This window comes from Puma concolor, chromosome D4 (assembly GCF_028749965.1).
Source record: "Puma concolor isolate L17-30 chromosome D4, mPumCon1.1.hap2, whole genome shotgun sequence".
NCBI classification, from domain to species: domain Eukaryota; kingdom Metazoa; phylum Chordata; class Mammalia; order Carnivora; family Felidae; genus Puma; species Puma concolor.
The window spans coordinates 13,382,418-13,397,314 of NC_141679.1; the positions used below are offsets into that span (position 1 = coordinate 13,382,418).

Sequence of the window (14,897 nt, forward strand, 5' to 3'; positions counted from 1 at the left end):
TGTGGCCAAGGAGACCATGTCATATCAGACTGCTAAGATAATTTTGCTGATACTGGCTCTCTAAGTCTCTGGCATGGTTAGTTTTGCAGTGAGAGTTTTTTGTTTTTTTTTTTTTTTTATTAAAATTTTTTTTTTCCAACGTTTATTTATTTTTGGGACAGAGAGAGACAGAGCATGAACGGGGGAGGAGCAGAGAGAGAGGGAGACACAGAATCGGAAACAGGCTCCAGGCTCTGAGCCATCAGCCCAGAGCCTGACGCGGGGCTCGAACTCATGGACCGCGAGATTGTGACCTGGCTGAAGTCGGACGCTTAACCAACTGCGCCACCCAGGCGCCCCAGTTTTGCAGTGAGAGTTTAATACTGGTGGTGGTTCAATGCATGTACAATTCCCTAGAAAGAAAATACTTGGAAAACAAATGTGTCGTGTCACTGGTTACTGCATTCCTGGTTTGATGACCCAAACAACTTTGGGAATGAAAGTGCCATTGTAATTTATTCTGTATTGTTTTTGTGATTTCTCAATGTTAGATACCGGGTGTTTCCAGGTCAATGGTGCTGGCTGATAAGCCAAAGCTAAAGGTTTAGTAATATAAAACTTCACTGAGATAGAAGTAGATCTCAAGGGGGTGGTCTCTGCATTTCCTGCCAGAATTATGTAGCATAAAATTTGGTAGAGGCAAGGAGATGGGAATTTTCTAGAGGCAAGATGGGTTTCTCAGAGGAAAGTTGGTTCTTTCCTTCTTTTCCTACAGGTCTGTGTTGGGACCAGTAGTTTGAGTGATAATTTCTAGTTTTAGTCTCAGTTTCAGAAAGGACTTCCCAAGGTACTGCTAATTCAGCGGCCTAAAGATTAAAAGATGGAAAGTGGAAATTAAGGGAACAATTACCAACCCCCTCAAATATCTTATGATATCTTATGATATGAACGCTTATGTAAAGCTGTTTAGCTAGCCATAGTCTAGTGATCAGCTCTTTTATTCTGTAAAATAGAATTCATTTAATTTCATATTTGGTATGTGTCAATCAGTGACGATTCCCAGATTAAATTTGCATAATGCAAAGAAAGACATTTTTAAAAGAATCAAATTCAATCCTGAAGTGTTTAAAGAGTATAAGACGGTAGATGCCTCGCTCTTGACAGACTCTTCACTCCCTGGGGTGTCCCCAGCAACCTGGAACCTCCTGCCTCCCTCTCACCCTCCCTCCCACTGGCAGTGCTCAGAGAATAAGGCTTTCACACTCAACAGTGAGAGCTTTAAGTGTGACAATGAGGCATAGGAATAATTATCTAAATTATATAAAAACTATAACAAGGGGCTCAACCCGATCTAATAAGCAGAGTAACTAGCAAGGGAAAACCTGAAGATAATTATGCGAACGACTTGAGAGGTTTAAATACAAGTCCTTAATTAGGTGATACTTACCTGCTCCACAAGACGGCTCAGCGTTAATTGGAAGAGATGATTAGTAGCAAATACGATTCCGTATAATCAAGTCCAGCACTGTCATCTTTTCTAAATAACTTACAGCTGTAGCCCCAGATAAAGAAGCGTCTCTGAGAGAGGACCCAGTGTCTGTTTTGGGGCCATCTTCCTACTGCTCCCTAAGTTAGTTTTAAAAAGCTACCTGGCGCTCACGCTAGGAAGACAATGTCTCACCCAGAGCTTTAGTATCTCACTATCTTCTTCCTTCGTCCTCACGTTTTCACTCTTAAGAGGTATTTGAACGAACTGCCAGGGATGACATTTGGGGCATGCAATTTGGTAGGACACGGCTTGGTGCTGAGAAGAAAGGGAGGAAGGATCCTTCACTCGCTATCAGCTATGAGTGCCTCCTTCCTGGATCACTATTTCTCTGCAAAAGGAGAGAGATGCTGGATTCATTGCTATTGTACTTTCCCAGGCTCGACGCGCCTGGGAATTGAGGACAGAATACCACAAAGTGCTAGGAAAGGCTCAGAAAATGGTTCTACTAACCTAGGATGTAATGTTACAAAGACTTCCTCCTGCTTACAGCTTTTGAGTTTAATTAACCTCATCAAATAAGAGTAATTTTATAATTCTACTACAAAGTTCTCAAGACCCTTATAAAAGAGCTAGAAAAATAATAGTAATTAGCTTCCCTTCGAAACATCTCCTATAGACTACACCAAGCATACACGACAGAGAAGAAATAGAACTCATGGGGAATCCTGAGCAGCCCAGGTTTGAGAATTATCTTTGTCGTTGAATAAAGGAGGACCTCTCAGAAAACAATTTAATTTCTCTGGGCTTGATTTGCCTCATCTATAATACAGGTAGAGAGAGCGAGATTATTTAGCACTTTTTAAGCCTTTCTGAATAGAATAACTTGGCTAGCTTTTCAAATACTTAAGATGCCCAAGTTCTATCCCTGACCAATGAGGGAGACTCTCTGGGCGTGATTCGTGGCCATGGATGTTGGTAGTGGCCCACAGGCTACCGTGAGCCTCCAAGCAGAGAACCACTGCATCAATCCCCTCAAGCATCTTTGGTGACCAAAGCTCCTTGACATCCTGCTATACTGCCTATGTGATAACACACCTGCATAATGTTCCTGAGCAGATATGGTTCCCACGTGGCCCAGCACATGTTAATAAAGATTCTCTTCTCTCCAACTGAAACTTCTACCAAACGCTGGCAGATTCTGCCTCACATTGTGTCCAGACCACAATGGCATTTTAAAGACCCAAGCACCTCATCTTGGGCTGTCTTGAAGGAAAAAAATTAATGGTCTATCTTTTTTTTTCCCCAATAATAAAGGTCAAAGTTAATCTGCCCTCTATAGAGTTTTTAGAGTTAAAAACCATCTCAACTTTCAAATATTTTTGTCAGGAACAGGGATCAAAGACGTGAAGTTAGTTGACCTGTTTCATTTCAATTGTGGTGAATATTTAACCATGCCCTCCCCATCTGAAGACTGATATTCTTTAACAGACAGTAGTTGCTGACTTTTCCCTTTGTGTGCCAGTTTGTTGCGGGGTGGGGGGAGGGGAGAAGTAAGGAAGGCATAGGTTGGCACAAAACAACCATCCTGCCTGATAAAACAAGACATCTGACCGGATGTCAGCTCTACCCCTTTGTTTAGACAGGAGACTCAGAATAATTCAAGGGCAAGTATTCGAAGTGGACAAAATGCTCATTGTGTCTGAATAGTGGGGACTCCCACTTGTTAAATATTTGGTTGTTAAAAAAAAAAAGGGAAGAAAACTGGCCCTCATTTGGCTGATTAGACTCTTAAAGAAAGGTTTGTCCTCACAGTGACTGCCATGACACCATCTAGTATAGGTGAGACCCAGTCTCAGTGTTGGCTTCAAGGGTGTGTGACCAGCATTGTCACACCGCTCAGAAAGGCAGTGCTTAGGGTTTAGTGCTCTGCACTTGCTTTCTTGGAATTCTTAACAATTTTAGCCTGGAATTTGTGTTTTGTAGGTAAAGTCTGATGGGGCAGTGGAGCCCGTGCAGAGGGCTCGGAGCCTTGGCTCACATGTGGTCCATGGTCCCACATCCGGCCTCCTGCTGCCTCCCTGGGGCAGGGGATCTTGACCATCTGCTCCCACCTCTGATGTCCTGGCCAGTCTAACCTTCCCTCCACAATGTCGCCTGGGGAAGCAATGGGGTTTTGTTCCATCCTCACCCTCCATCCCTGCCTGGGATGTGAGCACAGGCAAGGTGAGGGGTGGGTTGGGTGTTTTCCCTGCAGCATTTCAGGACAGAGCAAGAACATAGCTGTCCCTGCCTTAGGCTGGCAGGGCCCTGGTGTGTTTCACAGGTGATTCCGTGGCATATCTCACCCACACCAGATATTGAGCCTGTCCCACTACAGAGATAGCAGTTCCTTGGACTGTCGCCTGTCCACTGTGTGTTGGGGTTGTTGGCCGTGAGAAGGGGGATTGCTTTCCCTGCCCCTGCTGGAGGCCTACATTTTCATTTTACACTGGGCTCTACAAAATCATGTAGCAGACCGTGCCTAACCCAATTGCCAACAGATAGTTCTGGGTTTCACAGAGCTATGTGGGGCTTGGGGAGGGCTCACAAAGTTCGATGTCCTATGTGTTCACACTTGAAGAGCATAGTGAAAGATGTGCCTCTTCAGGTTTTTCCTCTGCCATTAAATATCATAATAAACATCCATCCTGTGGGGGCACCTTTGTGGCTCAGTCAGTTAACCATCTGACTTTGGCTCAGGTCATGATCTCATGGTTCATGAGTCTGAACCCCAGGTCAGGCTCTGTGCTGACAGTGGAGAGCCTGCTTGGGATTCTCTCTCTCTCCCTGTTTCTCTGCCCCTCCCCTACATATTCATTTATTCTCCTCCCCTCAAAATAAATAAGTAAGCTTTAAAAAAAACCCACATTTATCAGCTGTGCGACGTGGGGCACAAAGCCTCGGGTCACCATTCAAGCACTCTATGACATCATTGGGTGTGCCACTCTATGATGGTATTGTCTGCTAAGCCACCTCCTCATCTACAGCACTTGGCTTTTTTGTGGGGGCGGGAGGGGGCGGCTAGTCACTTCATTCTCAACATTATCGTATTGTATTTCCAGTGAAGAACTTGGGCCCTCCATGGATCCATTTCCATCCCTTTGCTCTTCTTCTACTAACTACTACTACTACTACTTACTATGATTCTTCTTCTTTTTTTTTTTTTTTCTTTTGAGCATTTTTCTTATAGTGTGAACTGGCATGACTTTTAATTAATGCATGGTGTGTATGGTTCCATTCCATACTGTGAATGGGAATTATGCTGAGTTGGGGACCCTTCATGACTTTGTGTAGCTGAAAACATCCCTTGGGTGGATGAGGAAGTTGCCAGATCTCCACTGCCCTTGGTTCTGTATAGGCCAAGACTAACCACCACCCCCTCCCACTTTTCCCCCAGGCTGTACCCAGCACCCTCTTCTTCCCAATACATTGCTCAAAATTGTTTTCACTCTAACGTACAGTTCAGAATTGATTTTCTTAAGGAAATACTGTGAGAATAGTGCAGTCAGCCATTCTTGGTGAAGAAAATCCTACAAGAGTGGGGAAAGATGCAAGGGGGAGGAGGAAGGTGAGAAGAGAGAGGGCAGAGGGGTGGCTCTCCTGCCCATTTTTAGACTATAACTAGTGTGGAGTGACTTCCCTTGCATTTTGCAGTATGCTTCTCGAAGCAAAATCTCCTCTCCAAACTTGGAAAACTTTGGGGTGTGCCTGAGAGCAGCTACCTCCAACTGTCCCACCCTCAACCAACTCTGTTAGAAACAAGCTTTATGAAATAGAGCATTTCTAGAATTTCTAAAAACATATGGTATGTTTTTCTCCAGGCAAAATCTGTCAGCCAAGTAGGGAGAGGTTCATGATGAAAGCTGAAATTTAGAAGCAACAACTCTTAGAAGTAAAATTTGTATTATTTCCTAAAGCCTCTTTTCCAAACAAAATGCTTCTCATATGGAGTTCTTCTACTGGGAACATTATTGAACACAGCTGCTTAGAGCAAAAGCACTCACTTTAGGTGGCAAGATCTCTGTTAGAACAGGGAAGGAAATAGTCTCGGATGATCATTTCTACCTTGAATTGAGAGAAATGCTAGTTACTAATAGGACAAAACAGAGACTTAAAGGTAAGATTTTTTTTTTAAACCAAAGGAGATAGAAAAACATGCTTTAATGGATGAGACCCAGGAAGTAAGTAATAAATAGTGGATCACTATAGAAAGCTTCTTGTTACTATTAATAATAGCAATAGTCACGGTCTGATATAGTATTAATTATTTAAAAAATCCTAGGAGGAAGGTTTTCTTTCCCCCATTCTACAGAAGAGAGAAGAAATGCACAGGGGCAAGGTCGTGAGAGCTGATTGCCCAGCCAAGACCTGGCAGAGGGGATTAAGCCCAAAGACTAAACCTCCAGCTCTTCACCACACCTTTACAGGACATGAGATAGAACTTGGGAAGCAACTGAAGGGTTTTCTGATTACCATGGCTTTGTTGGAATGGCCACCTCCTTGGAACTCAATGGTCCCAAAAGCATCCGTGGGGCTGAGTTGAGTGTGCTTGCTGATGGACCACTTCTCCGACTGGATGTCATTTCGGGAGAGGCGACTTTGATTTTTCTCATTCTGAAGAACGGAGACGCTGGGAGTGAGGCCCACATGCTGGCCAATCAGACGCCCGCAGCAACACCTGCAACATAAGAGGTCAAAGCGAACCCCCTGGATCAGCCATTACTGGAGAAATCTACAAACCATAGTGAGCCAGTCCATTCTTAGGCAGAATCCCACAATATGGCTATACCAGGCAAATAGTGAACCCAGGATTTACCCAACAGAGATCTTTTCTTTTCTGCCCATTTTCGTTTTCCTTCAGCTGTATAAGCTGTAACATGCCTCCTGGCCTTTGCCACCCACCCCTTCCACACCTGCCATACTGTTTAGCATTGGAGCCTGCAAACAAAAGTCCTATAGCTTTTTCTACTTCTCACTCCTCCCATCTATCAAATCTTGTACAAAGGCCACTGCACAGCTTTGAGGGAAGAATTTTAATATGCACATTTAAATAAGGACTCTCACTCATATGTGAGTCACAACCTAACTTGTCTTTCCCCAATTGACATTCACTGTCAAATATCCAATACTAAGAATAAAAACCTACAGCTTAAGCGTTCCTGAAATAATGGAAATATTATTTGCAAGATCTTTGAAAACAAAATTCACTACTTACATCATGAAAATGTCTTTCATACTTTTCCACCACCATTGTAATACTGATACATATGCTTCATGCTTCACTAGTACCACAATTACAACTATTAATGACAATACTGATATATGGTTATCATTTATTAAATACTAATAATATGACATTCCTTTTAGGAGTAAAATAGTGCAGTTTTGAGGGTTAGGTAATTTGCTCAAGGTTACACAGCTAGTCTATAGGACTTTATAGTCTATATTTTAAATTACTTGATTATATGGCCTTTTCATAAAGGCATTTCCAGACAGTCATATGTTATTTCATCCCAAATGCTTCCTACCTAATATGCTGTTAATCTTTAAGGCAAAACCAGGAAGGTAAGTAGGATAGCTAAAGGTAAGATTAGTAGGATATTAAAAACGTACTTGGACAGAAATCTGAAGGTCTGCAGTCTAATTAGTAACCTTCTAGGAGTCTTTTATTTAAAAATACCTTTTCATTATGGCAGGGAATATTGGTACAAACTAAGCATTTTGATGAAATGCTTAAAAGGGAAAACGAATAACCATACTAAAAATATATATAGCCCACTTATAGACAGCGATTAATTCCTTCCCAATGGGGTATCTGTTATTTTGTACAGGCTCTTAGAGAATTAACTGCAGGTGCAACACATTATATGGTGTATACATATAAGATTGCTTCAGAGATGTCCAGCAACGATTAAAAAAAATGATCTTTAATTTGACATTGGTTCCCTTGTAATGCATTGTGATTACTATTATAGTTTTGTTCCCATAATTGCTACTCTGTGTTCTCACTTTATTATAGAGACAGCAAGATTACCTATGGGGGTCTTTGGTGCTTGGTATGATGTGAACACATTCTCTTTTATAAAATGCTCTTTCTATCCAGGATTTCTGAGCCTGAAAAAAAAAAAAAAAAAAGAAAAGGTGAATATAACCCACAAGTATTTTTGAGTAGGAAGCAAAAATTTCATAATTACATCATGATTCAGTATCTCATAAACTGAATTGAAATAATAGTTCCTTCAAACATAAACACTGCATATAACAAAAACCAATGGCTGCCAGAACCTGTTGACTGGGTTAACATTATAATATTGAGTCAAAGAAAAGGACCATTATAAAAAAAATGGTTAGTGATGGAAACTTATACAGATTCTTAAAGTTTTTTTGGAGAACAGAAAAACAATACTAGTTACGGAGATAATGAAAAACACAGAGCAGTATGCTTATATTCCTGTACCTTACAAATATTCAGCGATGGGAAGAAATATATGTGAATAAGTATGAAGTTCTCGTGGCTAACACTTCCATTCGATTTTTTTTTATACAAAGAAAGAGAAATGGTAAGAGAATTATATAACTCAAGAGCCCTAATCCATCATGATGTTTTTCCTAAAATCCAAATTAGCAGTGCTTAAATACAGAAGGGGAAAAAGGAAATGGAAACACAGGAAGATAAATGTCTTTATCACAGTCAGAAATTTCACAGGTAATGCCTTTGGAAGGAAGGAAGGAAGATAGCACTTTTTCTTTTCTTTTTATTTCCACATGTCTTTAAGTACAGGAAATACAGCTTCTTAGAATGGGCATTGTTGGGACTGTCTGCCCAGAAGTCCAGCCACTGAGATTGGTTCCCAGAAGGATAAAGGAAGTTCCAGCAAACTGTACTATCTTTGTTCCCAAGCATAGTGTCCATCATGCAGCTTTTACCAGCATTGGAAAGAGTAGAGGAGTCTCCCGTGAGATCCTATAAACTACTCAGAAGATTCCTTCTCCAAGCATTTAAGAGGGAAGTTGTTGGAGCATCCTGTAAGGTTACTTCTACATGACATCATCTTTTCTCTAACACAGTATTAGGGCTAAATTCATACCCTTGAAATATACAGGCCCAAAGTGCAACTTAGTGATTTGCTTGGCCTCAGTGACCAGTGTTGACTGTTACAAACCCACATGTGTGGCCCTAATTGACATTGACTCTGCCAAGGACCTAGACATCTGTATAAACTGTGCGAAGTTCTCATTTGCTCTCAATCCTTAGTCTTGCATCTCCCTCCTCTCTTGTGATGGGAGTCTATGTAAGCACGCAGCAGTGAAGGCCATGGTTACCTCATATGACAAAGCACATTGTAAAAGTGGCAACATGGGGGATGCCTGTGGGGTACAAAGGAGCTGCATCCTGTTTCAGTCATGGTCACAAGTGGTCACACGGTCACATTTGTCAGTGTTTATGCACTGTCTACATGAAGAGGAGCACCCGTCCTGTCTCAGAGATCCCTGGATCCAGGTGGCCCTCTGCACCTGGAAGGTGCACCTCCTCACACCTCCTCACACCAGGAGGGTAACACTTGCAGTTCTGTTTGTCAGCTAGACATGAGAAAGGCCCCAGTGTCTGTTCATGGAAATTTTTCTTCTCAAATATATAGGAAAAGCCAGTGGCTGCATCTTTGCAACAGAAATGAGCTGAATGGCGTAGATAACCAGGCTTGATCTTTGTGAAAAGCCTGTAAGTTAAACTATTCATAGGCTGTGATTTTTCCTAGACACTGAATACTTTCATTGATAACATCTCTTGGCAGACAGACGGTAAAAATATTCCTCACTGGACATTTGAAACCAACTTTCCCTACACCTCGGGGAGCAGAAAAGGGAGAGTGTAATTCCTTTCTTCTTTGTGGATCACTTTGGCTAGAATTCAGAAGGATCTTTTGGGGAAGCATCTGCAAATTTGAGGGAGTGCTAATCAATACTCCCCGAGACACAGCAGTATCATGAATACAGTGTGAGTTCTGCTGTTAGAAAAAGTGGCATGAGTGGGACTCTACAGCATGGACAAAGTCACATAATTTTGGGGGGCCTCAGTTTTTCTGATCTATTAAATGGGCACAATAATTATAGCTGACACACTGAGTTGTTAGCATTATTATTTGGGTACCATGTTTCATTTCAAGAAAAGGGACCGCTGGGTTGGTTCTGGTACTAAAAATTCTGACACATGTTCAGACAAGAGCACTATGAACCCTGCTCTAACAGAACTGACCTCGTTTGATCTCTCTCTGCCTGGAGGATGATCAGCCTAGCTGACCACTAACAAGGTATACAGAATAGTTATTGAACTTCCCTGAGTCTTTTCTGTAACATAAAGATAATTATAGCTACTTCAGAGCATTGTTGTATTTACTGAAGCACCTGATTCAGGGAGAACACCTGGAACTCAGTAGGCACTCGATACTTAATATTATGAAGGGCTCATTGTGTGCCTGGAATTGTGCCATATACATGTATCATCTCCATAGAGCCTCATAAGAATGCCATGAAGGACGTTCTACTATTATATCCATTTTACCATTGAAGAAACTGAGGCAGAGAGATGCACCAAGTTTAAACTTGGACAGTCTGACTCCAGAGTTCATACTCTTCTTACCCAGTCTGCTAAACTGCCTCTCCAAATCACACATTATTGATACTAAATACCCTTGATCTGGGCAGTGCCATCTGGGCATGCCTGGGAGCGCCTTGGTATTTGGACAGTGCTGGACTCCTAGAGGCATAGCTTAGAACCAGCTCATACTTGGATCTTTCCCTCTTTCTATCCTCACACGTAGAGTAATAAACTCTCCGCTATCTGTTCTACCTCTCCCCTTAGGATAAAGGACTGGGGTGGGAGATTAGGAAGACCGCGTAATAGGAGCAAGAAGTAAAAGAAGGAGGATCATTATAACAAATGATCCTCTAACAAAGAAATGTAATTACAACAGGATTCACAACATGAGAAGAGGGGGGACCATGGCGGATGAATTAGACTTTTCAAGGGCACCTTGATTATTTCTCTCACTCATGGATCCCAGTTTCAACTTGGATGGTCCTGCAAGTTCTACTCCGAAATAGTACATAGAGTTGCCGACTCTACTTAGTTTCTAAAAATAATGTGACTTGTTGCAGTTTAGCACCCTCATTGCCTTTTCAAAGGTGAAAAACCTACCTCACTGTTAGCAAAAGGAAGGAACATCAGTTTCCAGTTTATTACAAGCAGATTAACAATTCCCCTTGTAAAGTCATGGAAAATTGCAGGGGCAGGGGAGGAAATGTAATATAAAAAAATATCTCCAACATTCATAATTGAATTGGATTCTTTTTTTAAGAAGAAATCTATAATACATAATAGAAAGAATGCATGTAAAACACATGAATTAGGAATTCTACAAAGTATATGCATAACTGACTACGCTCTACTGTGGGCTTTGCTCTATTGTGCTTTTTATTCAGGTTTTCAGTGTGGGTAGATCTTAGATTTTTAAAGTTATTTTCTTGGAGAGGGCAAATTTGAAGTATAATCATGGTTTAACTTGTTCCCTAAACTAATTCCCTTTTCTTTTGTCCCAAGGCTTTGAACTGCTCCGTGTGAGTTTCATACTTGCCCTCGGAATCCAAGTTAGTTAGCTCAGAATGGCTATCCTTGTTGTTAGAAAGCATGAAATAGTTTTGACATGCCATGTTTCTCATTGACCCTTTAATTCTCTTCTAATGCAAAACTTCAATGGACACTACGCCCTAAAATCTTTTATTTTTAAATATCCTTCGGAAGTCTCACGTACGCTTAGAAAAGATGGCTTCTACCAGACCTTAGAAAGCCACTTTGTACGTTCTTTTCTAAAGGTAGAATGGTCACATCGCCATGACTGAGCTTGTGAAGGGCTATTTTCTTTCTTGTCTTTCTGCATTATCAGTCATGTGTGATGTGTAACAGGGAAGTGGTTTCAAAGGCTAATAATTAAAGGAAATAGTACTGAAAGCAAAAATGAGGACATTCACATTTTGAACAAAGTATAATGATTACCCTCAAAGAGTAAAGTACTAACTTTGAAAGTAAAATGTACAGTCAGTAAAGAATAAAAATGATAGAAACAAGCAAACAAAAGCTGTAAATATTGCCTTCAAAAGAAAAAAAAGATTAAGTTATTTCACTTAGGCACGTTTCAATTCTTTCTCACAAAGGCTCTGCTACAAACATTAATTCCCCAAATTCCTCTGATGCTTCTTACTTCCGACTCCCCACCAGCTCCAGAATCAAGAACTTCTCCAGGCAGGACTGGTTTACAAGCACATACATCGAGTATGTACTAAATCTTACTCAATCTGTCTCCAGAATATCTTGGAAAGTGCTACCTCAATCCACCCTAGAGCTGGGTAACTTAACAGAACGACAACAACCCAGACCAGTAACCACAAGATTAGAAGAGAAAAAAATTCACTAACTTCAGAGGAACAAATTACAAGTGAAATGTCACTATATTCCTTCTTTGGAGACTCTCCTGTTTCAAATGTACACTCTGTCCTGATCAGAACAAAACCCCAAAGACCCAAAGGTACTGCATGCCTAGGTTCATTTTTGACTTTTGCTTTCCTTCAGCATCTCCCTGGGCATTCCTTTGGTCTTCCTGCAGGCCCCCCCACCCCCATCCACTCCTGGGAGGCTGAACAAGAAGAAAACGAGCTGAAATCATTTTACCTGAGCACTGACTCTTGGGTGGCGGCAGGGACAGTCTCACGAGCGGTGCCTGTTGCTTTCATTTTGCTGCGTCTGGGGCTGGTCATCCCGTTAATAATGCTCTTATGACCGCCCACTGGAAAAAAAGCCACTTGCCCAGCTCTTCCCCCAAGAGACGTTTCAAGTAAGCAATGAACTTGGGCAGATTAGCCCCTTGGAATGTGCCGCTTTGGGATTAGCCTCACTAAGAATCCCATGGACATTCCCTTGCAGCCCTCAAATACTGCTTGATTTGAACATCTAATCTGACGCCAGAAGAAAAACAAATCCCCGGAGAGATCGGATTTAACTGGCACAAGTCCTGACAGGCTCTCCCCCCTTGGCTTTTTCCATTTTCAGAGAGAAGCTTTCTGCAAGTGTGATAAGGTGTTCTGAGTTCTGAAAAGTTCAACTTGGGAAAGCAAATCCTTCTAAAGAAACAGTGTATTAATGCTCTGAGTGGTTCGAACACACAAGGGGCATTGTTCATTCCTCCCCAAAGAATGGAATGATAGCATTTCTTTAAAGAGGAACTGCTAAAAACTCTGAATGTTTCAAAGGACTGGTCTGGTCCCTGAAAGGGAGCACAAGTAGAATAAAGTTGGACTTTGTCAGCGTCTTTCCACAACTTCTAAAATGTCAATAAAATGCTAAGACTTGTCTAATCACACCTCTCATCCTTGGCCCCTCCCTGACAATTGCAAATGTGTGACTGGAAACCTACACTCTCCTGTTTCCCTATGAAAAAGCGATGAGCCGGGACCATTCCAGATCATGGACGCAGACTTTAGGCAGGATGGTGTCTGCCTGGGGTGGCCCGACTGGGAGCTTCTGGCTCACACAAAAAGGTCCCTTTCAAACATCATCCAAGAGTGAATTTTTTACATAACAGTAGTTCTTTTTTTTTTTTTTTATTTTATTTAAAAAAAATTTTTTTTTTCCAACGTTTATTTATTTTTGGGACAGAGAGAGACAGAGCATGAACGGGGGAGGGGCAGAGAGAGAGGGAGACACAGAATCGGAAACAGGCTCCAGGCTCTGAGCCATCAGCCCAGAGCCTGACGCGGGGCTCGAACTCACGGAGCGCGAGATCGTGACCTGGCTGAAGTCGGACGCTTAACCGACTGCGCCACCCAGGCGCCCCTACATAACAGTAGTTCTTAACTAGATAAGTGAACAAATTGGGAGAGTAAAGAGCTCTGATTTCAACAAGGCAAAAATACTTTTTAAAAAAGTAAATATATAAGCATTTCATCTCCAAAGGATTTATCTCCTCCCTTCCAGAGAGAAGCCAGAGCAGAGGGGTGCCTGGTTTTGAGTCCTGAGTCAGGCTCTGCACTGACAGTGCAGAGTCTGCTTGGGATCCTCTCCCTCTCTCTGCCCCTCCCGGGCTCTGGTGTGCTCTCTTTTGCACGTGCACACGCTCTCTCTCTCAAAAATAAATAAACATTAAAAAAAAAAAAAAAGAGGTCAGAGCAGAGAGTTGGTATTTATGGTCAACAATAGGGACTGTAAATCGGTGAGGGCAATGCCACTCTGATCTTTTATTTCCCTGAAAATACCTAGTATGTGTTAAGAGAACATTCACTGGCAGTCACAGCGTGAACTGGATGACTTATTCCAAACTTGGATGGAATACTTAGCCTTCTCCTGGCCTCTTTGCTGTTTCCAGGATTGATCTCCTTCAAACTCCGGTTTCTCACATACCACGTTCACCCCAGACACAAGAGTCAATAAACTACTTAATGACATTCAACTGAGGATGCAGTAAAATCAGCAAGACGTTCAAGTGAAACATCAGACTGAGCTTCAGCATTAAATGTGTGATGGAGAAGTCCCTTCGCTTGTCTTCAGGAGCTGGCTACAGAATAGTGACAGCCTTGATAATGTGCATCCCCTCCTTTCACGCAGCAGTAACACTCCCATGCATTTTATTCTCAGGGAATCACCAGAGATGTGAGCCACAGAGATGTTCACTGCGTCTTTATTTATAACACAGATAAATTGGAAAAAGTTCAGCGAGGGGAGGCTAATTGAACTATGGCTCATGCTGTTGGATGATGATCATAATCAAGTTTCAGAAAACTAATTACATAGAGAAATACATGTTTTCACATTCTTGTGTGAGGCAAGCAGGCATAAAAGAGGAAGTGAAGAATAATTACAAATTTTAAATACAGACAGACATGATAGGTAGGAAATACACTTAAAGGGGAAACTAATTTTTTATTTTTTTTAATATTTATTTTTGAGAGAGAGGGAGAGACAGAGTGTGAACAGGGGAGGAGCAGAGAGATAGGGAGACAGAATCAGAAGAGGCTCCAGGTTCTGAGCTGTCAGCACAGAGCCCGATGCGGGGCTCAGACTCACAAGCTGGGAGATCATGACCTGAGCCCAAGTCAGACTCTTAACCAACTGAGCCACCCAGGCGCCCCAAACTGTAACTAATTTTTATTTTCTTCCTTTTCTTTTTCTAGATTTTCCTAAAATTTCCCCTCTAACCATACATTTGTAGCCATAAAACTAAATTCTTTGTGGACAGATCTCCAGATTTCTTAAATTTCAACTATTAAGCTTAAGATGACAGGAATTCACTAAGAAGAGTAGTTCAGGAAGTGATGTAGGAAGAATTCAGTCAAAAGAGAGGGC

At 41.8% G+C, this 14,897-nt stretch overlaps 1 protein-coding gene and 1 long non-coding RNA gene across 10 annotated transcripts in view; one reads left to right on the forward strand and one right to left on the reverse strand.

The window, feature by feature from the left end:
* TRPM3 (transient receptor potential cation channel subfamily M member 3) overlaps window positions 1-14,897 on the reverse strand; it is an 803,813-nt gene that overhangs the window by 246,266 nt on the left and 542,650 nt on the right. For all 9 annotated transcript variants that reach the window (XM_086684995.1, XM_086684993.1, XM_086684999.1 and 6 more), the window contains exons 2-3: window positions 7,542-7,621; window positions 5,981-6,185 (exon numbers count right to left, since the gene is read on the reverse strand). In XM_086684995.1, the coding sequence (XP_086541121.1) occupies window positions 5,981-6,185; window positions 7,542-7,621 (285 nt within the window). The remainder of the gene's footprint in view (window positions 1-5,980; window positions 6,186-7,541; window positions 7,622-14,897) is intronic.
* Window positions 1-14,897, forward strand: part of LOC147574723 (uncharacterized) — a 175,406-nt gene that overhangs the window by 476 nt on the left and 160,033 nt on the right. The window lies entirely within an intron of this gene.